This window comes from Triplophysa dalaica, chromosome 5 (assembly GCF_015846415.1).
Source record: "Triplophysa dalaica isolate WHDGS20190420 chromosome 5, ASM1584641v1, whole genome shotgun sequence".
Taxonomy (NCBI): Eukaryota; Metazoa; Chordata; class Actinopteri; order Cypriniformes; family Nemacheilidae; genus Triplophysa; species Triplophysa dalaica.
Window position 1 is genome coordinate 7575959 of NC_079546.1, and position 27972 is coordinate 7603930.

At 40.2% G+C, this 27972-nt stretch overlaps 1 protein-coding gene across 7 annotated transcripts; it reads right to left on the reverse strand.

The window, feature by feature from the left end:
• Window positions 1-382: 382 nt before the first annotated feature.
• dennd5b (DENN/MADD domain containing 5B) lies at window positions 383-27855 on the reverse strand. Of its 7 annotated transcripts, none has more exons than XM_056747895.1 (23): window positions 27512-27854; window positions 18969-19028; window positions 16575-16684; window positions 14432-15143; window positions 13284-13471; window positions 11387-11962; window positions 11039-11270; window positions 9372-9522; window positions 8821-8911; window positions 7227-7358; window positions 6917-7069; window positions 6418-6496; window positions 6221-6302; window positions 5807-5935; window positions 5510-5631; window positions 5228-5373; window positions 4655-4696; window positions 3766-3884; window positions 3503-3681; window positions 3169-3251; window positions 2964-3090; window positions 2320-2494; window positions 383-2238 (listed from the first exon to the last, which is right to left on the reverse strand). In XM_056747895.1, the coding sequence occupies exons 1-23, from the start codon at window positions 27618-27620 to the stop codon at window positions 2055-2057; spliced, it is 3981 nt and encodes a 1326-aa protein (XP_056603873.1). In that variant the 5' UTR covers window positions 27621-27854; the 3' UTR covers window positions 383-2054. The 7 variants fall into 7 exon arrangements, with proteins under 7 accessions (XP_056603873.1, XP_056603872.1, XP_056603875.1 ...); XM_056747894.1 differs by having other exon boundaries at window positions 8821-8914; XM_056747897.1 differs by lacking the exon at window positions 4655-4696 and having other exon boundaries at window positions 27512-27855.
• Between the last annotated feature and the right edge of the window lie 117 nt (window positions 27856-27972).

The following is a 27972-nucleotide window of genomic DNA, read 5'->3' on the forward strand; positions in this document are numbered from 1 at the left end:
TTAATGTTAAACAGCTGATGGTTCATATTTGTAATAAAAAAACATACATTTTTATTGTTTTTTCAGCAGGGGCAACTGTACATCTGTATTGTCCCATGATGTCACGACTATAACAGCCCAGGTTTATTTTTAGACACTTATATATTTAGGACGTATAAATGAGGTAAGTGTAAAATGTTTGTGTCATAGATGCCTTTATCATGGTCCTAAACCCGAAAATAACTTTCCATGAAGACCTCTTCAAAGCAGAATTTAGTCCAGGACTTTTCCGTTCTGGAATACCACACATGCTTACATGAGCATGCCTTCATAAGTTATTTATCAGAAAGTGTCTGCACAATGCTGCTCGCAACAAAGCGTTCAGAAAGAGATGACAAAAGTATAGCTGTACGGAGCAATTTTAATTTTAGTTGCTTCTTAAATATAAACAACAGAACTGATGGAGAGACCCACTTTACACACAATATGATTGATGAGAGGAAAAAGCTCTCATACAGAAAAAAGGTTTAACAGAATGGAATGATTCTTGAACGGGACGTGAAGAACGAGGATCAAATCTACAGCAACAGTGCCTCTTCACGATCTAAAACATAGCATACATCAGCACCAGAAACAAAACGGTTTATGTGGCTCCCCGATTTCTCCATTTAGAGGATTCCCTATGAACTCATTTTCGTGGACACAACAGGCTGTCATTTTACTATAATAAACCAATGATCCAGTGTCAGATTACTGCATAACTCACCCCAAAATGATGCTTATAATCCACCAATCAACCAGTGTAACGCAAGTATGTCAAGAAATAAATACATTATAAAAGAAATAAAATACACAGGTTGAATACGTGCGAGTGGCACGCACATACAGCTCTTAGGATCAAATGCTAAGAGTCATGTTAAAAGCAAAACTCAAGTAACATTACAGAACACTGAAAACCGCTACATTACCTGTAACAACTTAAAGTCTTACATCTAATTTCTCTAGATTTCAACAGGTGCATCTAAATAAACATAAACAGGGTTATTTATACCACAATTGGTTTTAAAGAGACGTGCAATAATTACACAGAGATGTACAATACATTTCACAGAACTTCAATTAGTGGTATGTAGTAGGACTTATATTTTTTAATAAATCCTCTAAAGTAATTGCTTATTTCTCTTTAAGTGAACTCAATTCAACAATAAGGATGGCGACAGACAGGGTTAAAATTAGGCGTCTTATTGCTCTGTGTTGACTTCCAGTGTTTTTCTAAAAAAACAAATTTATGAAGTTAATACTCATTGGCAAAATAAACATATCTTCACACACACGCACACATACAATACTCACAGACATGAACACATCTTGTAACACATACTGCAATTGACATCAAGTTGGAATGTCCTCATTTCCCGAAACTTAATTTTACAACGGTTTCAATCTGACACCCAGGATTTGACTATTCATTGCTCTGTTCTGACAATCTTCCCTAAATGTTAACACCCAGCCATTTGTTTATCAGTTTAAATTCAATTTACAGAATAAAATTCAAGTCATTTTATACTTGACGTCTGAGTTTATGCAGTATGGTTGCCTTTTGAATTCTAATAAAACTTTTATTGAACATTTAGGCAATAATCTGTCAGTAATCGCTTATTTAGCAGTTAAGCTGCTCACAAATGCTTTTCGACCAAAACATGCTTCCCGCACCGTGGTCTAAAGATGGCACGTGATGAAGCAGAAGCACTAGACAGAGCGACTAGATCTTCGCACACGCTCGCAGACCAGAGGATCGTGAGAAACACCACAGACACGAACACAAAATCCACACAAATTCAAGAATTCTTCTCAACACTGCTTTCATGAAACTCCCAATACTGCTACAAAACACTTTTATGAAGTTCAGAGTTTCTTTGGGGACGTGGGAGATGGTCAGATAAGAAAGTGTCAATAAGACCTCAGTCCTTCCCCTAGACACTACACGCAGTCATTTTTGGGGCCGCTTTGGCGCAGAATGTGGCAGAAGAGGAGCAGAGATGCTAGAACGTGGAGCTGAGTTTGACCTTAGCAAGTTAAAGTTCAAAGCCTTTGGTAAGGGAGGTCTCCAGTGTGATGTGGAAGTCATTGAGCGTCTGCAGGACTGCGACGAGAGAGCTGACCGTGAGCTTTTCTCTCAGTAATGCGTTCTCTTCATACATGCGTGTGATGACAGGGCATTCAGCCAGTAGAGGGAGCCATTGCGGCAGCAATCCGTCTCTGTACAGAGTGAAATATACATGAACTTGGGTATATTTTGATCTCCAATTATCATGATAAAATTTTAGCGTGTCATCTTACCTTGTTCCAAGGCAAACTAACAGCTGGAACTTGCCATCCTTGCCGATGCTGCGTGGCATGTTGTTAATGGCATTGACGTAGCGACACAAAGATTCACAGGTCAGACTAAGAGGCTCGGGTGTCTCCTGTATGTCTCCAATATGATCTGCATTCACCATGAACGCCACTGCCCTTTCTGTATGAAAATCATTCAAGAGATACAGTCTTTACAAACGAAAAATGTACCCAGTCGTATGAACGTCTTCTGAACACTATGTAACAATAATAAAATTAAATGGAAGTGCAAGAAGTGGCATTCCTCATTATCTCCATTAGAGGGACCCAAAGCACATAAAAAATCCTAAATTGGCCAGTGTGTCCTGAACTAAGCTAGGGATTTATTTCCTAATAAGTCTTTGGATAATTCAATATCAGGACCGCCCAAGATGTTCTCCTTAAAACCACATCACGTGAGCTATAATAATATTGAGCTCAATCATGTAAAGTACTATTAAGACAGTCTTGTGATTTTTTTTCAGGCCACTGGGACAAACACACTAATGCCAACAGAATAAATAAACGCTGTGAATTTCACATTAACTTGGACAGACACACACCTGAACTAAGTTTACCCGACAATGATTACAAATTCAGGATAAGCTTACCATAGAAGTCCCACACAAAAACGTTTTTCTGAAAGAGTCGAGCCGTACGGAATCCATGATGAAAGAATTGCTCCAGGGCCCAAACAAGACCCCCTTCTCCACACATTAGAACCGTCAAACTGCCCCTCTGAAACAAAAGATGGAGTGTTAAAAAAGGACAGAAATCATGTTGAGAAAATATTTATATAATTTATGTTACTCTCACCTCTTTCTCTGGTTTGTGGAAATGCTTTATAATGTTGTTTACTGCTTCTCCAATAGATTCCTGTATTTGAACTGTTGTTGGTTCTAAAAGAAGACGGATGTTTAATGAGAAATATTTAAAGTGAATGTAGCTCAGTTATTAAACCTAGCAAACTGGACCATTGGGGCCCTATGGACTTCCACTCTTTGGACATAAAGCCACTGCCACACTTCTCAAATATCTTCTTACCCATGTTTGAAATGACATGAGGGTAAATAAATAATGACAAAATTTCCATTATTGTGTGACTTATCCCTTACACCTGAAGTGTATAAGAACCCTATTCAAAACTCACTGTTGCCACGGGCAGTAAGAGACGTGATGCTGATTCGTCGAATCTGTGACGGCGAGCGCTGAAGGGGCGGAGTTCGTCCCCCATCGTCGTCGTTGCACTGGACAACCAATTCACCAATCAGAACCCGCTCGAGACTCCCATCATCAACTCCCTTGCCCAGCCACCTACCGCAAGGGAACCTGGAAGTGGTAGGCAGTCAATAACTTGAAAACCATAAATGGAGGCAGAGAGAATGAAGGATGAGATTCAAGAGTGAGTCATACTTGTATGTATGTCCGCTAATCTCGTTGCGAACCATGACACAATCCACCAGCCACTTGGCGAGCAAGCCCGAGTTATCGTGACCCAGCTGCACTGTTGTCAGCTTTCCGAGATTCTGACACTGCAAGACAAACATGCAATACAGATAGAGAGAAATGTCAGAAACATTGACTGTCCGTAAGAGATCAATAGCCCCATGTGAGCTGCGTTTGGAAAGAGGAAGAATAGAAACACAAGGAAAGTGTGCAGTATGCCATATAAACGGTTAAGAACATTTAAACAAACTAAGAGCCAGGGCTTTAAAACACATTCGGGGAAGGTTTGTTGGACATTTATGCGTAATCTCATCATGTCAAAGCTGCTGTAAGAACACCAAAAAATGGCCACGCCACTATTTGTGGTAGCCAAAAGGTAGTTCGCAGTTCACAGACAAGGCTTTAGGCTAGTCCCAGACTAGAATGAATGTGTGACCCATCTTAACTTAATATAACTTGCCCAGGAATAAAATATATCAGTGACATTGTTTTGTCTCGGGATGCACACCATTAATCTTTTCTTCTTAGGTATTTTTATAAAAGCGACACTTATCAACTGAGGCATAGTCCTGGCTTAAGCGAAGCCGTGTCTGTGAAACAGGGCCAATGTTTATTTAAACACAAAACTGTGAGGGGCTTGTCTGGTAAGCCTGTTTAGTTACTACTTTAGTTATATTTAAATAAAAAATGGTGCTCGCCCCGAATGTGCATGTCAGTCATATTACAAAATTGAAAGCTAAAGAGGAACCCAAAGAAGACAAAAGAGGAGATCTCTCTGAACGGAGGAGCAGAAAAATGGAGGATAAGATGTTTGGAGAGAGAATGAAGCATAAAAATGGAGGGATGTGCGCCTAACCTTGAAGGCGATGGAGAAGTGCGTGTGAGGCCTAAAGGCAGACTGTGAGAGGACACAGAATGAGTTAGAAACATGATTGGTGATTGACAGCAAGACAATGATTGGCTCCCCTCAAGGATCAACTCCCAAAAAATCTCATCATTACTGTAATATAAATGCAAGTTTGTTTATGATAGTATCTGTATTGTATTACAGTAATGAGAATCTAAGATATTTTGGGGGAAAAAATATATAATTGCAATAATGCAATTACATTTGATTCTGACATCAAATATGTAAATGATCAAAAATTATCCTTTTTTGATCAAAAAAGGAATATGGAAGCAAATAAAACATATTTATGCATAATTTAATGTATACGGCTAAATCTTTCTAATCACCATAAGACAGCACATTGCTATTTAGAAGATGGTCGAAAAGAAGTGTGATCATTTCTCAGAACAGCAGGAAATATGAAATGTTTCAGTCCCACAGGAAGATAAAATGTGTGCAACAGTCAAAATAAATCTGTTGTATCGGTTTCAGCTGTGAACACAGAGCAGGACAGATTGCCCATAATGTCACGGGACTCACATCAAACGTCATTTCCAGAACGTTCTTCGTGATTTGCCGGACGCCGGAGTCCCCCAGCTCGCCAGATACGCATAGCCAGGGGTTCGACGTTGTCATGGTGTTGCTAAGCTTCTTGATGGGAATGATGACAGCTCGGTATGGAATCACTTGGGGGCAAAAACAAATATTAATTCACTGTACCTCAGCCCATCCATTAAACCTAAAATTAAAGGATTATGTCATACACAAAAGCTGTATATGATGGATAGCGACAGCCGTGTGTGTGTCTTTTCAGGAACCTACTTATAGTGGTGAAGACGCTGGTAAAACAGAAGTAGTCCACAGCGTTCAGGCTCAGGAGATGAAATAGAAACTGCTCTTTCTCCTCTTCGCAACGCAAGAATGCGTAACGTTTATACAGCTTCCTGTGGGAAAGTAGCATACTTGTTAACAGGTGCATACTAAACATAAAATCAATATGAGAGTACTTTTTTGCATGTTTCTGAACATCTTTTTGTTTGTATATATGTGTATCTGGGTCTGCAGGTGTGTGTTTATGTATGCGTGTTGATCGGAAGTGGGTGGATGTGTTTTAAGTACTTGGTTAAAGTCTGGTTAGACAGCAGCTGTTTCAGATGCTGGGAAAGCAGTTTCTTCTCCAGAGACAGACGGATCCATGCACGTGCTCGACCTACATCGGTTTTAATCTCCCCCATGCTCTGAATGTGTCTGAGTTGGAGCGAGCCAGAGAGAGAGAGAGAGAGAGAGAGAGAGAGAGAGAGAGAGAGAGAGAGAGAGAGAGAGAGAGAGAGAGAGAGAGCAAAACCATTTGATGGACCATATGTGGGCTGCAAGGCCACAAGCAAAAAAACATTGTGGGTGTAACATTGATATGCTTTTGCTGACTACTAGAACATCAGCATCATTTATAAATGATAAATTATTATAAAGTCAAACCGCCTGTTTGTGTGCTATTGTTTACGTCATTGAATTGTCCTCAGGCAGCAAACTTACCTCATATCCTGTATGACTGATACGCGTAACGCAGGAAGGCCAGTGCTGGACTCCGGCTTGCGTTTTTCCTGCACATTAGCCACTATAGAGTAAGGGGGACACATGATATTTAGTTTTAAATGTTTTGATGGGGTGATGCTTAGAAAGAGAGAGAGAGTGAAAGAGATGGAGAGAGAGAGAGTGAGGAAAATATTTACCTGGAGACTCTGACTGCAGTTCGTTCTTCTCTTCTCTCGCCTGGTAGTGCAATAAATGAGACCACAATGCAGACTTCCCCTATAAAGAAATATGACAGCAAACACATTTGAGTTTTGCTTTATATTAGGGCCTACATACCCGAAAATGAAAATATATAAATATCGTTTGTAATTCCAAACCTATATGACTTTCTTCTGCACAACACAAAAGAAGATATTTTCAAGAACGTTGGTTACCAAACACTGGACCCACACCGACTTCAATTGTAGGACACAGAACCATCAAGACATTTATCAAAATATCTTCATTTGTGTTCCTCAGAAGAAAGAGTCCATAACAGATTTTAAGGGTGAATAAATTAAAGAATTGTATTTTTTTGGTTGAACTATCCCCATAACTTATAGCATACAGTATATATATATATATACAGTATAATACACAATATATATATAAATGGCCAACACTATGGTTGACCAATAGAGGAGTGTTGAAACGCACCTGTTTGACCTGCAGACCATGACTCCATATTCTCTCCAGTAGGTCACATAGGCTGGCTATGAGCGTGTTTTCCTCCAGGCCTGTGATGTTTGCTTCTCCATGACCCAGTTCAACAGCCTCTCTCCCCATCTTCTCCACCAGCATGCGCTTGGTCTGGAAACCCATCGATGAACAATTCAAATCCAGCCATGTTTGACATACTGAACTTAATTCCCTCTAAAGTCTCTTTAATACATAAGACAAGCGAGCAAAACTAACAATTAACCTGAGTATTAAGATTTGTGTGTTTGTATCCCAGTTAAACACTGACCTTCATCTTGCATTCTTTCAGTAACCCCTCCACAAACTTCCAGTTGGTCTGAGCGATCACCGCAGGGGAGAGGTCGGATAGTTTGGGTTGTCTCAGGTTCTTCCCCAGGTTACGGGCCTCCTGCATGTACTTCTACAGAGGTCAGGACACATACGTATGAGACCAAAAACTTCAAAGAAATCTAAACACACTCTCTGCATTTCCCAGAATCAATTCGCCACTCCCATGGTTGAAAAAGTCAATTTTAAAATATTGAAATTTTATTACAAAACAGTTATCGTATTGAGATCACAATGACAAGACATTGACAACTTTCTAAAATAAAAATAAAAATTCAAAAGTGGAGTGATTCAAACCTGCGAATACACAAAGTTTGACTCCCACTGAGTTCACTTTTTGCAGGCCTGTAATACTTGTTTCACATAGAGGTTATCCAATCATATAGATGTCTTAAAGGTACAGTAGTAAATCAGCATCTTTCTTCGTTCCAGAAAGGGTAAAAAAACCTGGTATTATTGGTGCAAGACGCAAGACTGAACACTGACATATCCTGAAGTGAACTACATTCTTTAAAGGATAATAAAATGCTGCAGAAGCTCACAAAATGTGCTCTTTAAAGCTTCAGAGAGTTTTATTTACAGGGGAACAGCCGCCTGCGGGTACAAGAGGAAATAAAATCCAATCACACAGCAAAGAGGTTTACAGGGACAGGAACTGTAGTCTTTGTTGTGGGGTTTGAGATATTCTGGTAAGAGTTTCCTACAAAAACTGGTTTACGAGAGCGTGTGGGAGGAGTCAGGAAGGGCTGAGTGCAGAAGAGATCAAAAGGTCACTGTGTCTGACAGAGGAGCTTCTAGGAATCTGGAGCTCGGGGAGGAGTTTGTTACGGGCATATTAGAAATGTTTCGAGTCGACAGGCCTCCACATACCAGACAGCAGGCCGAAAAGGATTTTTGGGGCGTTTTAACGGGCGGGGGTGGCGCCTTATCCCATTCCCAGAAAGCCATAGAGTTCTGCAGGAGCAAACACCCCTCCACCTGCCGTGAGGTGGTACACCCCACAGCATCCAAACAAACACACAAAAGATGAAGAGAGGACAGAAAAGAAAAAAAGGCAGCGTGCACATGAATGAGACCTAGTCAGACAAAACTTAAAACATGCTTTAAAAGAAATGCAAGCTTAAAACAATAGAGAAACATGAATCAGGAAAGAGAAACAAAAGCCTAATAGGTGTTTGCACCGAACATGATTCAGCCGATTCATTTGCAAGTCAAATTTTATGAAAATCGCTAGGCAGCTCTTGACACTGACGCATGCGATTCAGGCATCAGACATCAGCCTGTCAGCATTTAAGATTTATAACGATATGCTAATAATGTCACAACTGCATCATAATCACTGTTTTTATTCTGTCTGTCAATCGAGCAGAAGCGGCTTTTTCACCAACGTTTTGACAACGAGAACTTCTGCAACCAAACAGTATTAAAACAGAATGAAAGACACTGAGTGGGATTTTGGAAAAAATAAAAATCCAAATTAAAAACAAAACAGGATGATAAAATAAACAGACAAGGGGAATTAAATAAAGATTCACCTCTTTGAGGTCATTGTCTAAGACAAAATGTTCATTCTGTGGTCTGTGTCGGTCCACTCTGCGCTGAGTTGAGCATGTGCGACTGGACCACCTGCTGAAAAATGTTTTCGATTTAAGTCATACACTTGGATACAAAATGTTAAATTCTCTCAGTCTAAATGTTATGTGCTCTCCAAAGTATCACTGGATTATAGTGTTTTCCTAATGAATGAATGAATGAATGTAAATGACACATACTTAAACTTATGAGGCTTTCATTTAACGTTGAATGTGTTTGGATGAATTTAAGTTTGCAACGCTAAAGTACCCTTTTTAAGTCACTACAAAGTGATGACTGATTTAAATAGTAATTTTCCTAGACCATTAAGACCAATTACTTTAACAAAAGTTGGAGAAGCATGTAGAAAAGTAAGCAGTTTGCAACCCTAAAGGCTAGAGATCAAAGTGTGAAGGTCGTTTTCATTTTTCTATGAACATATTAATAGGGCGTAATAATTTGTGCAAATAGGCATCATTAAAAGATTGTTTTGAATAAAAAACTAAGGACTCACTTGTTGCTGGTCGGCCCTGATGCGAGCACGTCCGCCTGCAGTTTGGGGAAAAAGCCCTGTTGGTATTTTCCTTGTCCGATCTTCATATTAAGCAGGTGAGGGTGGATAGCAGTGTGGTCGATCTTCTTTAGTCGTTGCTCTATACTCTGGGCTGTAAAAAAGAAAGTTTATACACTAATTATAGGTGACATAACCATTTTCGTTAAGCAGTTTTACTTTGAACCAGACACGTTTCGTTAGGCATCTGTTGATGGCGTGCCACTACAGGAGAACTTTTTTTCAACCCAGAACAGCAGCAACCTTTATTTTGACAAGAGGTTATTGACCTAACAATAGTACTGAGGGCTTAGAAAACAGAGATGCTTAAACAACATTCAGCGGATACACAGAGAGAGGCTCCCCAAGATGGCACAGCACGGCGCCAACCTCCAGTTCTTTTCTCGTCATTATTTGGCCGTCTTTCAAAAAAAAAGTCATTCATTTATATGACTCACTCGAGAACACGCTCTTCAGTTCTTTCATTCTGTCCTCATCTCCTCGTATTTAAACCTCTTACTACACACTTACGCTCCCTCTCTTTCTTCATACGGCTCCGCGGACCCTTACCCTCCCTCTTGAGCTGTCATGCTCTCTAATCATCGGGCCACATATGCATCAGCTATTCTTCTTCTATAGGCCTCATTAAAATAGAAAAGCACGATTTGTAAGGACAGAGTACGACTGGGGAATACCAACATTTCAGAGAGGGAAAGATAAAAGCGTTCTGTAGAGATGGGGCAGAAGCTCAGCAAGGCAGTACAGTTAAATAAAAACCAAAATCAGCTTCAAGTGAATCTCTCAATTTATAGTCAATACCTCAATCTATAGTGTGAATACATCAACATATAGTTCATCTATCTATAATGCATCTTAATATACAGCGATTGTCTTCTTATATTAGGTCAATTCTCATCAATTGTATAGTGAATCTCAACCTATATTAAATCTAATTCTATAGTGAACACCAACCTATAGTAAATCAATATCTATAGGGAAAATCTAAATCTCGAATATCGATATAGTCAATTCAAATCAATAATGAACATTTGAACCTATAGTGAACCTCTCAACTGCGAATCAAGTGTGCCAAGTCACGTCAAAATACGTGTTCAGTGCTTCATGTCAACCTATGTTCATCACGCATCATGTCTAAACAGGGCCTGCTGCCGACGCGTCGAAAGGGTTTACGATAAAAGAGACGCTTGCGTTCATAAGACACTGCGTTGACACTTACCTCTGATAACACATGAGGCTAAGCGAGTATCTTGCAAACGCTAACGTCTCTTATCATAAACCCTTTCGACGTGTCTGCAGCAGGCACATATTTTGACACGACGTGGCACTGACATGACGCGCTGCACATTTTGATTGACTGCTGGCCCTGAAGATAAGGCACCGATCGGCACTGCATCTACTGTATAGTGAATCTCAACCTATAGTAAATGAAAAACAACATCCAACCTATAGTTAATCACGATCTATGGTGAACATCTCAAACTATAGTGAACCTCAATCCGTAGTACACCTCAATCAACAGTGAATATCTCACCCCATAGTGAATCTCAACCCACATGATACCCATTTATAGCCAATGTGATCTCAATAAAGGCATGCCAGAGGTTTCTTACCAGACTCTTTGAGGAAAGTGCATTTCTGGTAGATAGAGGATCGCAGGCTCGGGGCCCGAACATTGTAAAGACGGGCCTTCTCAATGCGTCCGTCAAACACTCGTAGAAGGGTCTCTTTCTCCTCCCACTGAGAGATGATCTTATTGTCGATGAAGGTGGCAAACATTTGCGTTTCGATGAAATGTGACAGAAAGGGCAAGTACGGTTCAGGCTGGTCCGACAGGAAGGAGGCCTACAGAAAGAAATAAGATCAAACTTCAGTCTTTGTCTAAGAAAGCATCACATGTATATTTCATGAGTGCATTGCAACAATCATTATTCTATTTGAATGTGATGAAAGCCAGACACCTTGTCAAAGTTATGCATCTGCTCTCTGTTTGTCAGCCAGGACTCCAGATCTGGAGAGTTCTGGATCACGAACGACTCGTAGTCCGCAAACATTGTTGCAAAGCGTGCGGCAAACACCTCCCTCAGCTGCACGCTCAATTTTGCATTCTGCAGCTCCTCTTCCTCTGCTGGAGATCTCCCTCCCACACCCTCCTCTCCTATGGCCTTCTGCCCCGCAGCCAACGCCTCCAAGCGGGCAACTTTCACCCCAGTCCTCTTGGCAAGAGCTTGCAGACGCTCCAGCGTTGGGTTGCCTTGAAGAAGCTCCAAGACATCCAGAGCTTCACCTCCGAGGTTTCCGTTCCTCCGGTCATCATCCAGCTCGCTCAGGGACGTGCTCTTCAGCTCTGTTTCTAGTGTGGAGGTCTGTGTGGTAGCAGGAGGAGCAGGAGAGGTGTTGCCTCCATCTGGAGACAGTCCAAAACTGAGCAACACCTCACTCAGTTCCTGTATGAACTCGGTCTTGTTGGGGAACTGCGGGAAATCTTCGGGCAGCTCGATGCAGTGGTTATCGATGTCGACGAAGCAAAGGTTCGCCTGTGGAGAGCAGGGAACGAGAGCGTGCGGATTCGCATTATGCCTCAAATCCCCCAGTTAAGCGTTCACAATTTTCTTAACTCAAGTTTGGCTCTACAACAAGCTTTTAAACGTGTCACCAGGCTGCTCATTTAAGCTTTTGTTTAATTATAGTCCAACTTGCGGAGCCTATTTGCAAGTATAACGCACAATAATTATGGTAATGCCCAGCATAATGGAAACATGTGTTGTTGTGTCTGTATGCTAAAGTGGGTATGTCGGTTTGTAAGGTGTGCAATCTCGATCTCTGTTCAAAAACCTAATCCAACATAATGATCTTAACACTACGCTGCCAGATCCGTTGTAATGTGCCAAACAGAGCACAGGTCCAAAACAAACAAGTGCATTCTGGAAAATTACAGTAACAAACACGCTCTAACCCGGTGTCACAAACAATTAGTTGGACTGACCTAATAAGTAAAGCCAATATTTGGAACTGGGTTAAATCAATGCATTATAACTCCGTTTGTGTGAGACTATAGTCACATGCAGTCAAAATGCCCGAGTGAGTGAGTGTGTGTGGGGTGCGCGTATGTCCGACCTTGTTGCTGTAAAAATAAATCAGTCAAGCGAGAAGCAGAACTGTCCATTCTGCCAGGCCTCAATCCTGACAGCCTGTCATAGGGCACTTAGGCGAGTGTGTGTATATGTGGGTGATGTTTGACCTACCTTATATTTTGGTGCAAAGCTGCTAAAACATGCCCCCATACACTTTTATAACGCTTGCACCATAACAAACCAAACCCGAAAGCATGCAGTTGTTGTTCCAAAATAATCCGTCTCCTTTTTGTCATCGCACATATTATTCTGGGTCAGCATGACTTGAAAGAGTATACGAAACAGGGAATTTGCATCTAGAGTCAGAGAGAGAATGGGATTTGGGGACGAGGATCTGGAAAGCTTCGCTAGAGATTTTGAGCATCCAGATAAACCGTGATTAATTCTCCCCTACTTCGATACAGTGCTACACGTATGAAACAAAGGATTTAAAGTTACAGTAAATGTCACCAAGTAACACACCAAAACCCCCCAAAACAATGCAGGGGCCTCTGTGTCCCTGGGGGCTCTACTACCAAACCATTTATTGCTTAAAAACAATAGCTATTCTAAGCCATGAGGGTGGCCTCAATCTGCTTTAAACCGTATAAAGGTGGATGCATCCGGGAAGGGGACTGTTATGCTAAGTGGATGCGCTGAGATAAAGGATGTGAATGTGTTTTTAAGTGCGGTGGTACACGTGCGGGTTCGTGCATGTGAACATGCTTTAGTGAGTGCGTGTCACCTCTTGAGGCAGCTCCAGTTTGGAGCGGTCCGTGCCCTCTTTGGACTGCAGGCCCATGAGGTAGGGCACAGGGGCGTCCAGGAAGTGCAGCAGAGAAGCGGGAAGGATGGGCACGTACACATGCTGCCATTGGAAGGGAAACAGTAACGTTGTGATTCCCTCCGCGACCACCATGAGCCTCTGGTAGTCTATACATGCCATGGGAAAAGACATAGAAAGATATCATTTTTTGATGTAGCCTTACATTACCACACTAACTTATACTCTATGTTTTGATTCACATGTCAACGTCAGACTTCATTGCATTGTAAACCAGGCATAATAACTGCCGATTTATTGAATGGTAAAAGCAAATTTTACTTGCATTTGCCAATGGTCTGTTTTAGATCCTGGATGAACTATAAAATGTAACTCCATGTAATAGTGCAGCATTAAAACAAGCCTGTGATTATTTATATATCATAATGAGATCATTAGTTTCAAAGAGATCACCCAGAGGAATTCATTAACATGTGCATTAACTTGTGTTTGCAGTAAAGTGTCCGTGTGCAGCAGGATCATGTAATATTCATAATGTTCGTCCTCACTGACTCGGTCTCCACTTTAAAAGGCCTCGCTGAGATGCATTAGAAACATCCGAACGAAAAAATTAAACGTTGAGCTGAAGTGATCGTCATACAGACTCAGTCACGTCTTCAAAATCAGACACATACATTTGTTGAAACTAAATGTTTGGAAAATGACATAGCGAACACCTGCCAAAATAATAAATGGCTTTGGTTAGCTTTAAACTCTGCAAGATTATGTGGTTATAGCTAAATAAAAAAATATTTAATAGCATAAAAGATCCAAGTCAAACACGCTGAACACATTAAATGTCCTTTAACGTCACAAAATTCCCCACCAGAATCTTTCTTTATTGGATTAAAATTGTGATGGGAAAAATTATATATATTTTGTTTAAAAAATAAAAGAATTATGCAAAATTAAAATTTTATGGTTAACAAGCTTCTTTTTACACCTTAGAATTTCTGCAATTCTGTGATCACAAGTGTGACAAAAATTCCACTTTGAACCCTGAATAAGTACCGAAAAGGTGCCACAAGGAGTTATTTTTGTACCATTAAATCTTTCTCTAGGTTTCTTACCCTGTGAATACAGAAGGATCTGCATCTCCAGAAGGACGCAGGTGAAAAGCTGCACCAGATTTTCCACTCCCAACAACCGAAAGGCCTCGCCCAGCGGGAAATCAGCCAACGGCAGCTCTCCGACGCCGGGCCTCTGGCACAAGATGGGTTCATACACACCGTGGAACTTTAAAGATCGTCCGGGTGGAGGCAAAGGTACTTCAAAGAGTATGTTGTAAATGTAGCTCTCCAAAGGGAGCGGAGGGGGTTGATTGGAGGTGACGGCACGGTGGAGTTGTGACAGGAAACGTTTACACGCGTGCATAAATGGCATAGGCGTGATCAAACACGCGGCTTTTGACACATACAGAGTGTCGCGGAGGGAGTTGTAACCTTCTCTAAAGCATCCGCAACTTCTGCGGTTTCCGTGTGAGGAAGAAGGAGACTCGACGTCCTCAAGGCTGCTGGCTAGAGAGTCCATACTAGATGATGAGGATGATGATGAAGAAGATGAGGAAGGGCAGTTATGGGCAGATGTGTTGTGCTCTGCTTGGTGCATCTGGTGTAGTGCCTGCATGGCAGAGCAGATCTGAGGGCTGGTGACCTCCTCGTAGAAGGTGTGGACGAAACCGTAAGTGCGAGAACCATCTTCTCTGGTGATGAGGAAAGAGTGGTACTGTGCGGCGCGACTGTCACGTTGCGTTCGGAAGGACAGGCCTTTTGGCATGCAGAGCTGTAGACAGAGAGAAGGAGACACATTGGTAAAATAACTGCATTTTTTCACTATACTAAAATTAAATCCCATTTACACAAAATATTATGACAATAACTAGCAGATTTAAGATTCTACAAAAAGATTTAAGTAGTTATACTGCCAAGTTTTTGGCCACCATTGACTGCCGCAATAAGAAACATTGCTTTATAAATGTCTTTGTTCTGTTGAATACAAAAGAAGATATTTTGAAGAATGTAGGAAAGCAAACTGTTCTCGGGCACTTTTGACAATGATTGTAATTTCTTCTACTATGGTAGTCAACGGTTTGGTTACAAGCATTCTTCCAAATATCTTTCTCTGTGTTCATCAGAACAAAGAAATGTATACAGATTTGGAATCACTTGATGGTGAGAAAATTATGGCAAATTATTTTGGGGGGTGAAATATGCATGCACACTACGCATACACGTGTGCACAAGAGGGATGAAACCCAATTGAAAAAGACAATCATGATGGAGAGAGAAGACATTTAAAGAACAGAAATCTAGCCCAGTGGAGTGGAATTGAAAAATGAAAGCAATCTTTTGAGGCGTTTCATCCAGTGCACAACAGGCAGAGAACAAAAATGGACTTGTGAAAAGAGAACCTCTGCTGCGTGCACTGCTGCATTTATTTACGTATGAGAGCCTACCAATGAGAAACCACCTTGAGAAATGAATAAACAGGAAGCCTCGTTCAGTTTTCACGGTAAAAAGAGCATGCGCACCTCTGGTATTCTTTTACAGTTCGAGGACACACACAATGAGCCGTTTCCATGCCGACGTAAGCAGAGAGCTCGGGTTGAATAATTGATGCTGAACTCACTAATGCCAAGCTTACGCCTCTGGTGGAAAAAATGACCTTGCGGCACGGGATCGACAGGTCAGAGGTTTTCGTTACCTCTAAACGCTCCGGGATGGAAACACAAGCCAACTCGTCCGATAACGGCACGAGACCACAAACTGAGCGAGTGTGTGCTTGTGTATGTTTGACGTTCTAAATCAATGCAGGAGATTGCAACATCTCTCATGATTAACGTGGGAAATAAGACTTTGTCTGGGAAAGTTTTGTTTTGAGAACATAAAACAGGTTTAGATGTGTCGGATAACGTTTAACAAGCCTTTGCATGCGGGCATCTACAGTAGATAAATACCAAATGCACAAAACTAAAAAAAAATGTTTTCCCCCTAATGCTTGAATATATTTTGGAATATAGAGAATAATGTTATTGCAACTGTTATTATATTATTGTAATATTTTCAGGGTCTTTTAGGGAAAATAAATGTACAGTTGTTTTTGTTTTGTTGGTTAATAATCAACCTTGTATATTAAATATTTTAATAAATAAATAGAAAAAAAATACACCTCAAAGTGAATCAAGTGTCATTTCAAGATTTTCAGGTGACTCACCATGTTAACGGCATCTTGGTCGAATGGGTTGGACTCGATGTTCTCTGGGTAGTGTGCCAACACTTTGGATTTAAAGGTCCTTTTCAAAGGGCTCTGATCAAAGTTCTCCCCTAAAGATACAGAATTGAACAAGACAAATTAATGAGGAAAAGCAAGGACATTTACTAATACATTATTCAAAAGCTTTACAATGCAAAAGCAACGAAGGTATGAGTGTGTATGGTCGTAAATAAAAACAGTGTTGTCTGCATCTCAATTACGCTGCATTAAACTGATAAATGTTTACATTACATTAAATTATACACTTTGTATGTTTCCTTCTATGACACATCTAAACATCAATGTTTCAATAGTACTTGCTTAACCTCTTTGTGCTACAGTACAGCAAACAGAGAAATAACATTTTGAAAACCTTGAAACACACTCATTTGTCTGGTTTAATAACAAATATTTGTTTGAATATACACTACTGTGTGTGACAGGAAATGAGTTCAGGAAATCATTCCCACTGCTCTTTCAGGTATGCTGGATAGAGTAATCCCCCTGTATTTGCAGTGTAAACGTGACCCAGATAAGACACCTGTCTAAAGGAGTTTATCAAAGCAGGACTCCTCGCTCTCGAATCTCAAAACTAACATACTCGCATCCACGTGTTGGGTTTGATCACTGGGATGTTCATTTTTTGCATTTATCCTCATTTTATGAAAACAAATGTTTCAACCCCACAAAAGCATCTAAAAGTAACATAATGTACTTTGTGTCAATGTCCAACAGTTGCATTATTAATCTGTCATCCTAAACCACCAGAAAAAAGCACAAAAGCGTTACCCATTAAAAAGGTCCTGAAATGACAAATATTTACAGTACACATTTGGTATCAATAAGTACATTTGAGGTACTTATAAGCAATCTTGGAAAAGCTTTAAGTAAAGTCTTAATGGCGGATTTCCGGACAGGGATTATTTTAAACCAGGCCAGACGTTAGTTTAATTATGACATTTAAGTGATTTTAACAAACATGGCGCAGTCAAAACATTACTTGTGTACAATTAGAGAAAAACAATGGCACTGATGTATTGTAAGATATGTATGTATAAGTTGTTATCAGTTTGGACAGCTCTAAGATTTATTTTAGTCTAGGACTGGTCTCAATGCCTGTCCGGGAAACCAGCCCTTAAGATATAATCCATTATTTAGGTTTATTGAATGGTATGATGCATATATTGTTCACAAAGTGTGTTGTTATGCATTAAATGTTGTTGTAAAGAATTATAACCAAAATAAAAAGTGTAACAATGAATTGAAAATTGATTATTCATGAGACATTATAAGGTGCATTACAAGGCATAATTAATACATTAAAACTACTTTTATAATCCATTATGCAATAAATAATGTATACGCATTAAGAAAAGTGTAACTGCACTCTTTGGGTGAAAAGGTTTCCTTATTAAAAGAGTATCTCTCCAGCTTTTTTGTTCTGACAATATACGCTTATTTCATACATGTATGTCATAATACATTTTCAACACTTCTATTATTGACTTGAGAGATAAGATCATCTTCCAATGTGCCCCCATAGATCAATAAACACATTTGCGTGTGTGCGTTGAAGCAAGCCTAACCCGATTTCACTCTGCACATCCAAGAACGCAACAGTTTTCTGAAAACAATTACAGTTTTTTGGCTCGGTACATCTGCCGTATTAGATGAAACAGTATCGCTCTGACAGTAAAACTCAAGGAGGCATGAACAGATATTGGAACACACCCATGTGAAAACCCAACAGCAAAGATGACAGGAGCCGACAGTATCATGCAAGATGCAGATCCGAGGAGAGATTTTTTTCAAAGGGTTGTGGAACAAACACGACGGCTAAAACTCACAATATCTCTTCATCTTAGTTGTCTTGTTTGTTTACTCATGCCTACTGCAATAACTGATGCTACGATACTCGGATGAAAATAACGGAAGGGTGCAGCAGGGTTAAAATATAGTTTCTCTTAAGAAAGAGAGAGAGATCCCATGAACTGGCAGGAGAACAACAGAAAAATAAGGAAGGAGAGACAGTGTTGGAGGGGAACAGAAACTCATTTAAAATAAGCTAAGAGAAGGACCCACATTTCAGGGACAAGAAGGGTGGAGAGTTCAAAACAACTCGAAAGAGGTCTTCTTTGGACGCAAAAGACGATTTGAAGCAGAATGTCAAAGCCAAAGCATATGCAAAGCTCGTAAAAAGAAAAAAACGTTGTAAATTGTAATCTGTTCCTTTAAATAGCATGCAGACAGAGGAAAACAGCAAGCAAGAATAGACCGAAGCTAAATGAAATGAAAGATGAAGGATTGAAGAGGATGTTTAAGTTTTGCAATGAGGTGATTAAAGATGATGATTACCTGCTGCCACGGCCGCTGGGTCCTTGCCCTGCCGATCGGCCTCTAGCCATTGGTACAAAGCTGAGATGGCACAAACACACAAACAGACAAACGAAAAAGCAAAATGTCAGACAAGACACAGAAATGGAGAAGCAAACAAAAATCGATCCATGACTGAATCAAACGGCAATGGCATTGCGGACACAGACAGCGCGTGTTATTTTACAGCTTGAGCAGTGATGGAGGTGAAGTGAGACACCGCTGGTTTGTCGAGCACAGCTTGACCGTGGGATGTAATCTCTGCTGGCAGTGAGGCATCATGTTATGCGTGACCAGCAAGCAAACACAAAATATCGTATCTGTGGGTGTTAGAACACGGCGAGGTGGATTATTAAGGGAAATCTACATTTGCCCACACAAACACACGCTTTCAAGCACAACCAATCTCCATTGATTATATTCCTGCCTGGCTGCAAGACATCATCGATTGAGCCTTGAACGCTTAAGATCGTCTCAATAGGAGTAAGAGTGTGTCCAATTGTGTGTTATTTGTAAATTTAAAGATTATATAAAGGTAAATATAATGAAAACTGAGGTCCTAAGAACAGCCTATAGTTTCTTGGTGTAAACTGATATTCACCCACACAGAAGGAAACTGCTGCTGTGTTTTGCTACTGTACTAACAGGATGACTCAGCCCAAGTGTGTGTGTGTGTGTGTGTGTGTTATGAACAGGTGTCATCACCAAATGAATATAAATCATGTACCCTTTGATCTGACCTGACGTCATAACTAATCCCAACACCAGCTCTCATTACTTAAATAACCCCATATTACAGGTTTTCAAAAATGACCAATTCAGAATTCAAGTCCTTCAACTAACAAAATAAAAGTGCCAGAAGATAAAATTGCATTACTTCTCAACACCACCGTGACTGCGTTTAATGAATGAAAGAAAACATGAAATTGTATTCCACAGTTTTTGAGGTACGGTGCAGAGCCACTGTATAGTTTTCTTTCTTTTTTGCAAAGCTTTTATTCATTCCTTTTTGGGAAAGGTGAAAAAAAGAACCAGACATATAAGCTCTTGTGTTGAACCCATAGGTACATCAATATGATTGGGTGTGATATTGAGCAAAATCACTGGCCTTGCACCCGAGCGAGCACCATTCATTTTAAAAGTGCTGATGGAAGGCAGCACACAGTGTCTTTTACAGAGCCTTTGTCAATCCTCGACTGCGTTACGTAACTGAGCCCTTGCTACGCACGCTCTGTGTGTGTGTGTGTGTGTGTGCTTGTGTTTTCAGTGCTGAACGGGCACATTGTGAGCACAAAACAGAGGTCCTTTTCCTTCCCACAGGGTTTGGGAAGTCAGCACAAGCGCAGCATTGCTGTCAGAGACATGACACATCTGCTGAAGCTGGAGCTTACAACACGTTCTGGCCTGTCGAAGTCTCCACATTACACCTGGATGAAAGAGCTCTGCATCTACATGGATTGATGTGTGGAAATTCCTTAAAAAAAATGATTTTTATTTACATTTTACAACCAATGATTTACTGCAAACTGAGAGGTGGAAGGAATAGTCTTAATCTTAAATGTTTGATGAGACATTAGACTTTATTAATAATTCCTATGTAATGTTGTAAGAGAGCCTGTATTCTAAGAGAGTCTTACAGTATAGGGACTTTTGTTAACATTAAGGAACCAACTCTATCCTACAAACACAAATGTAAACAAACAGGCAGAAATCACATTAGGACTTTGTAGTAGAGTAGGCGGGGCGAGACCGTGAGTAATTGTGAATGAGCGCTAGCTGTGTGCACACCGGGCTCGAATCACATAGGAGACAGGAGGCTGGAACCGGCAGACATTCAAATAAAGTTTTAATATAAATAATAACAGCCAGCGGTCGTCCATAACGGCGAAATAAATAATAACAGCCGGCGAAATAACATAAATACAAATATAAATACAAACGTAAAACATGTTCAGGCCCGGTCCTCTCTCTTCGACGGTCTGGTCGCTCATTCCTTTTATATGCTCCCAATCTCCTACGTGATTCGAGCCCGGTGTGCACACAGCTAGCGCTCATTCACAATTACTCACCGGACTCGAACCACGGTCTCACCCCACCTACTCTACTACAGACTTATGGAGATAATTTCAGTGTTACTCATGCTGGCCTGTTGCAGACATTCAGGTCGAAGTTCAAACAGAAATTAAAGACTGTGTGCGCTTGAGAAGAAAGATAGATAGATAGATAGATAGATAGAAAGAAAGAAAGAAAGAAAGAAAGAAAGAAAGAAAGAAAGAAAGAAAGAAAGAAAGAAAGAAAGAAAGAAAGAAAGAAAGAGAAAGAAAGACAAAGAAAGAAAGAAAGAGCGAAAGAGCGAAAGAAAGAAAGAAACAGACACTGCATATAAATCCAAAACTATTGTAAGCAACAACTTTCTAATTCTCACATATGATAATTCAAATGTTGTACTCAAACTAAATGTATGGAGTAAGAGACAATATGGAATTTATGGACCTTGGGACTAAAAATACAACAAATTTAAAAAACATGCTAAGGTCCTATCATCCAACCTCCCATAATGCATTTAGAAAACACTTTAACCTTATATGATAAGAAATATTAACGGGCATGTTTTTGCAACCCAAATATTGAGTACAATACTCACTAACACAAACGATCAGAAAATACCGAACACTGAAAACATTTTCATAATCGAACTACAAAAACATGCATCATGTTTGGCTGAAATCAAATCGTCACGTGGTGTGTCAACGCTTATCTAAGGACAGAGGTTACTGATGAGTTGGAGGTTAGTCAATGAACAAAGTCAACATGACCGATTCACGGCCTCAGTCGGTCTCAATTAAACACAAACAGACACACACAGAAGGACATACAGACATACACAGATATAATGATTGTCCATCAAGACATTTGTCCTGTATAACAGAAGCAGACTGTCTATCAGACATGCAGAGCCGTATCCAACCCTTCACCCTCATTCGTATTTCTATAAAACAAATGGACAATAAAAACATTTTTAAAATGTCAAGCCTACTTTACATGCTCCCTATATTGTTACAACTATCACATTTAAATGGTCTCAGCACTATGCCATGTCCTATCCTTGCATTAATCTATTAAATGACGGCAGCGCATAAAAACATTACGCAACTGGATTTATGCACTTGTGGCATAAGTGTGAGTTATAGTAAACATTCCCCATTTTGCAGTCAGTAGTCAGCAAGAGTTTTGAATGCATACACATAACACATCCTTGTGCTATCTTTAAAATACATTTTTTGATTTGACATTTTGTTACCTAACGCAATGAAAATCATGCACTTTAAGGTGCGGCTTATGTGTCCCAAGAGTTTGTGGACCGTGTTTTGGTCACTCTTATGTAAACTATGTCTTCTATTTACATATATATTTTCCAACAAAAATATTTTGTTTTGTGAGAACTTAAGCCTAAATTGCGGTTTAACTCAAACATACCTTTACATGATCTTAAAAATATCATACAACCTTTTGATTTATGCAAACTTCAGTAGCAAATTAACTAAGTGATAGGTTGCCCCTTTATAAATTGCATAAACTTTTTGGTATTGCGTATTTTAAACAGGTTAAAAACTAAGGGATAATCGTGATGCGAAACCATTTTAGTACCTCTAAATACTTAAATAAATGCCTCTTTCTTTAGATTTATATTGTGTCAAATTCAATTAACCCATATTCCAGTGATGCTGTTTTACGCAGCAATGAACCACACTTGAGATCAAAGCAAGGCAGATTACAAAATTGCCTTAAAACTCGGAGAAGATTAAACTAACAAGTTTACAGACCCCCTTCCACCAACTCTGAACAGTCTAGAAAATAAGTGTCTTTTCGAACGCCACTTTAAATGTCAAACCAGCAAAACATTACGGATTAAAATGAAATCAATTGCCCAAGGAAGGGATACAAAGAAGGGACAGAGTAAGAGGATTGTGCCGCCGCTACACAGCTCTGCCGTTTGACCCGTTTCCCCCCGATTCAGGCCTATAGGACTCTAACCCATGAGAAGTCATGGAGGTGTTACCGAATTAGCATAGTCATTGTCCCACATTCAGGCTGTTGCTCACAGACAGATGGCACAAGAATCAGCCCTCCAGTGTCTCTTTATGGCTGTCCACTACTGCCTAGGGTCTCTGTGCCCGTCACAATAGGAGCAGGCCAACGACATACAATGAGCGGAGACACGTCATGCAGCCGTGGTGTCACAATGCAGCCCAGGTTTTGTAAATCCTGTCTAGTTTTTAAGACTTGGAGTAGAAACTTTGGTCGGGAGTCTTGTAGCTTGTTTAAAAATCTGTATTCTTACCAGCTTTAACAAGTGTGTGTGACTTCTTGGATCAGTTGAACCGACATTCACGTGATGAATTTAAACGTTCCTCTACGCAAAAAGTTCTAAGTCGAGTACAATAAGGAAGAATCCATTTCATCCCATGATATGTTGTTGAGAACAAACGGAAGATGGTTAAATGATTTCTTTACGCAAGGTGTCAGCACAACTTCTCTAATAACAATAGCCTGTCTGAACATAATCTTATATTGAAACCAATAGTATTCATGTCGTGTTTAGTTTAAAACACTATAGACACTGAAAAGCCCTAAACACTGAAAATAAAGGATAAATGAGTTAAGAGGGAAGAGAAACAGAGAAATGGTGATTTGATATGGAGTTTACAGTTTTTATATTACATTTATTTGGCAGATGCCTTATCCCAAGTAACTTACTCTGCAATTGGATAAACATTTGACATAAAAATTGAATTTTTTTCCCCAAAATGTCCTTTGAAATAAACGTTCACCCCGATGACTCAATATCTATGCATTTAATGTATGAATATACTTGCATAACTGCCAACTAATGGCAGCAACACTGCCGGCAAGGTAAAATGTTTCCCTAAGCATCTTGTTTGCCAAAAGTACTTGTTAAAAGCCGTTTCGGGATGCAATAAAAATCAAATGGAGCCGATGCAGTTTTCAAACACCACTGCTCCAAATCAACAGATCTAACCTAAAGAGGACCAAACACTATTGATACCCTGTTAATGACCATTCAAGGTGTCAAATCCTCAGTAAACGAAAGCAATTCAAGAGAAAAATCCCCTCTTTAGACTGAGGTGTGAACTATGGAGACGAGCCAAAAGCTCAAAGAAACATCTTCCTAAATAGCGGTTTTGTTCGTCGTTTTACAAATCTCTTTTATTGACATGTGGAACATCAGTGCAATCTTAGAATGTGATCAAGGTCTGCAGGTGCAGAATGTTTTGTAAGAAACCGAAAACATGCGTCAAGTGCTGTGATCGCTGGAGCGTTAAAACAAAAAACATCTGCAAGCACATGTGGGTCAAAAATTAAGATTTTAGGGCATGATAGTTAGGGCCCGAGAATACATTTTAATTTGTAATGTTTACCTTTCGGGCACAGAAAAACGCGAATTCGCAGGTCAGAGTGCACCAAACTTTGCTGCGTAGCAAAAAACTAAACATCTTCGGACAGGCATGGGTTACAGTCTGACGCATTCGCATGCATTGGAACGAAAAGTCATGTGTGACTTTTAGCCTAATAATCCTAAACCTATAATGAAAAATCCTTAATAAACACAAAATATAAAGTTGTTTTTATATTTAGTTCTCACTGTTTGCACGAACCACAACAAGAAAAAACAGCGGGCTGCCTTCAAAGCAATTTCCCACAATCTGTAGCAACTATGTCCTCTCAAAGGCATAACACAAGACACACGAGGTGCTATTTATAGCTTATATTTTTATCCCGCTCCGAGGATATACCGCACCTAACACCGTATAGCGTTTAGAGGGCCTTCCAAGAACCAACCAACATCCATATCCAAATGGATTATATGAGAGCAGAGAGACCTATAAATAAGGAGCAGCGCCGTGGATAAAGCAATCATAGGGGAGACAGTTAACCATTACTGGAACTTTGGCCTTGGCCTTGCAGAGGACTACAAACTAGACAGAAAAACAACATTTATATCTGACTCTGTTTATCAGAAACGAGGACAACCGTCTGATTAATAAACCTCTGCTGAAGGAGGACAGAGGCACGGCTACTTCAAATGCCCAACTGTGTTAACATTATAGATGGTCATCTTCAATTAACCCATTTCAATAAGAATCATTTATATCAAGAAACAAATTGTAAACGGGGAAGAATAGTCAAAAGGCGACCAGCAGTGATGATTATGCCTAGAAGCACTAGGGGGGAGCTCGGCCTTCTGAGTCCAACTGCACATATTCGTTCATGCAGAAACGCATAACCAGCAGGAAGCGTGCATTTCTGTTTTAAACAATGGAACCGAGGAAACAGTGCCAAAAATATATCACGGAGAACCATCTCTCGCTCTCGATCTCCAAGTGGTTTGAATTACAAATGAGCATTCTCATCTTCTCACAGGAGGTGCAACCAAAGCTAACATTTATAAACTAGACGGGCAGAAAACACAGGTGCTACAGGGTGGAGTGAGGGGGATTTTCAAAACACTCGATATGGATCAAACTATTTCCAACAAAGGTTATGTTGTGCACGGGATATCTCAAGTGAACATCTCACAATGCCCCAAACAGTGAGAGCTTACACTGCTTATCTAAGCAACCCACTGAGCTGATAATGTCCGAGTCCTTTATGACACTGGACACACACGGAGGTAAATTAATCAACCTCCAACTGTTTAATCATGATGAACTTTATTTGGGGTATAGGACCGATCTGACATGAGAAAGTCATGAGGAAAGGACAAAATTGTCTCAAAAACACAAATGCCAGGGTAATTTTTAGGTCGAAAACAAGTCATCACTTCTAAACACTACAAACTGTGGGAGAGCTCAATTTCCAAGAGCAACCAAGCTTGTGCAAACTCTGGCGATGGTGTTTCCAGGTTCCTCTGGCAAGACGATTTTCTGAAACGTACATTAACAGATTCGTTCACCAGAGCGTGATGTCGATTTGAACCAAAATGCTCTTGTAATCGGGTTCAGTTTACACATTTTGACAAACAAAGAGAGACAAGCCAGTGCTTAAAACTAAACAGCATGGTTTTATCCCACGCAGACTCTCAGCGCCACATCTAATCCACAGGAGCATCACGCACATGCCAGCTTAGCTCAGGGCCTCGCAAAGTTCACTAGCAGCTTCTGTTCAACTGTGCCAGGGTTTTAAAAAGGTGGCGCAATGAGTGGATCTGTTCAAACAAGCGTTTCAGAAACAAATATCGATATTTCCCGGTAGGTGTGTGGCTAAAGAACAAGTTTACCAAAACAAGGGTTATTTCGTCAAGCATGAATTGAGTCACACCAAGAGTGGTACACAATGACAACAGTGGGCACAGTCCAAACAAACTGATCAGTGGTGTGAGCTGCCCAGCACCGGTTGCTCAATAGAAGTTGATTAGCAGCCTGTGGAGCATCACAATGAACTGGTCAAAAACACAGATATTTTGAAGTCCCTGCTAGTTGGCAATGTCGACAATAGATGCACATTTGTTATGAGACCCATATGATGCCTCTTGTGATTGTTCAATGAAACCAGCCAACCTCAAAAACAAAGCTTGAACGCTTAAACCACAAGGAGACATATCATATGCCCCGATTTAAAAGACTTCTCTCCTTCTGTCTATGCCCGTTCAAAATGTATTCAGTTTTTATTTTTCTCAGTCATACACCGAAAGTGTAATGTACTACATATTTCGAGAATGTTACAATAATGTATGTATAAATAACTATAAATGTGATAAACAATCTGGTTTAATAATAGTCCGAGCCAATTTCACAGCCTCTTAATTTAGCAATCGGCCCTCAGGGGTCTCTTTATTGCCCATATGAAGCATATCTCAGCTGTTCTGCCAGGATGCCAACAAGCCAATGAAGCCAATATCCCCAGGTAGACTAGTTTTGGGGGCATTCCATATTTTTTACAATCAATACAAAATGATGCTTATTGATGTTTGAGACTCTCTGCAGATACCCATCTTTTAAATAACTGAACTGAATGCATATTGCACAGACATTTCTACACACAGCAGAGGAAGACACTATGGGACACTATGGGTTTAGGTATTGAGCAGGTTCATCTAAAATCATTACACCATTATACTAAAAGGCTGTTGCAAGAATTACGCATTTAGATCGAGCATAGGCTACATTACGAAAATTGACCATGGTCTATAGTACACTAAACATGGTTTTGACGTATACACACATTGACGTAAACGCACAGATGTACACAATAACCATAGTTTAGTCGTGAAATTATTGTATAACAAGTAGGCCTAGTAACAAATATGCCATAAGCATAATGAAAAAATGACCCTAAGAGATTGTAATAGTACATTAAACAGCTTCAATGTCCAAACATCGAGATCATAATGATTCGAGCGGTGCACATAAAAGGAAATCAGTGCACGTCAGCTCATGTTTTTATCCGCTATATCGTGTTTATCGTCAGTCAACAATACACAAAACAATAAAACACAGTCTTACCTGCTAAAGCATCTGGTTCGAGACCAGTTTCGTTGTCTATTCCGCATATAATAAAGTAATGTGCGAAGCGGCAGGGCGCTGACCCAGAGCCGCTCGTCGTGGCGCTCATCTCGGCTTGAGCTGATCCGCTTTGTCCGCGCCTGTTATACAGACCTACTCAGCTCCATATCCGGGCGTCACCGGCCATATTAAATCTCAAAACGTCGGTTTAATAAAGGAAAATCGCTAGTATTAAGCGTCGGTGAGCAGACTGTGTTTAGATTTTTCGGACCGAGTAGCTAATGCTGCGCAGTCCGCGAGTTGTAGAGTGATTAGGTGAGACCCCTGCGCGCTCACCCGCTGACGCGCGCTTCAGCTGATAGCACTCAACCAATGGAGCGCGCACCGAGCGGGACCTTTAAAACGTGTCACCACCTTGGGGGCTAAAAATAAATGAATAAACACATAAACAAGTGTATTCA

What these genes read in the sequence shown, in the direction of transcription:
- dennd5b (XM_056747894.1), bottom strand. Translation starts at nt 27,620, where the DNA reads ATGAGCGCCACGACGAGCGGCTCTGGGTCAGCGCCCTGCCGCTTCGCA. An exon ending in GATCCTTCTGTATTCACAGG is followed by an intron (nt 13,472 to 14,431) that starts GTAAGAAACCTA and finishes TGGCATGTATAG; the next exon opens with ACTACCAGAGGCTCATGGTG. An exon ending in TAGACAATGACCTCAAAGAG is followed by an intron (nt 7,359 to 8,820) that starts GTGAATCTTTAT and finishes TGACCTCTGTAG; the next exon opens with AAGTACATGCAGGAGGCCCG.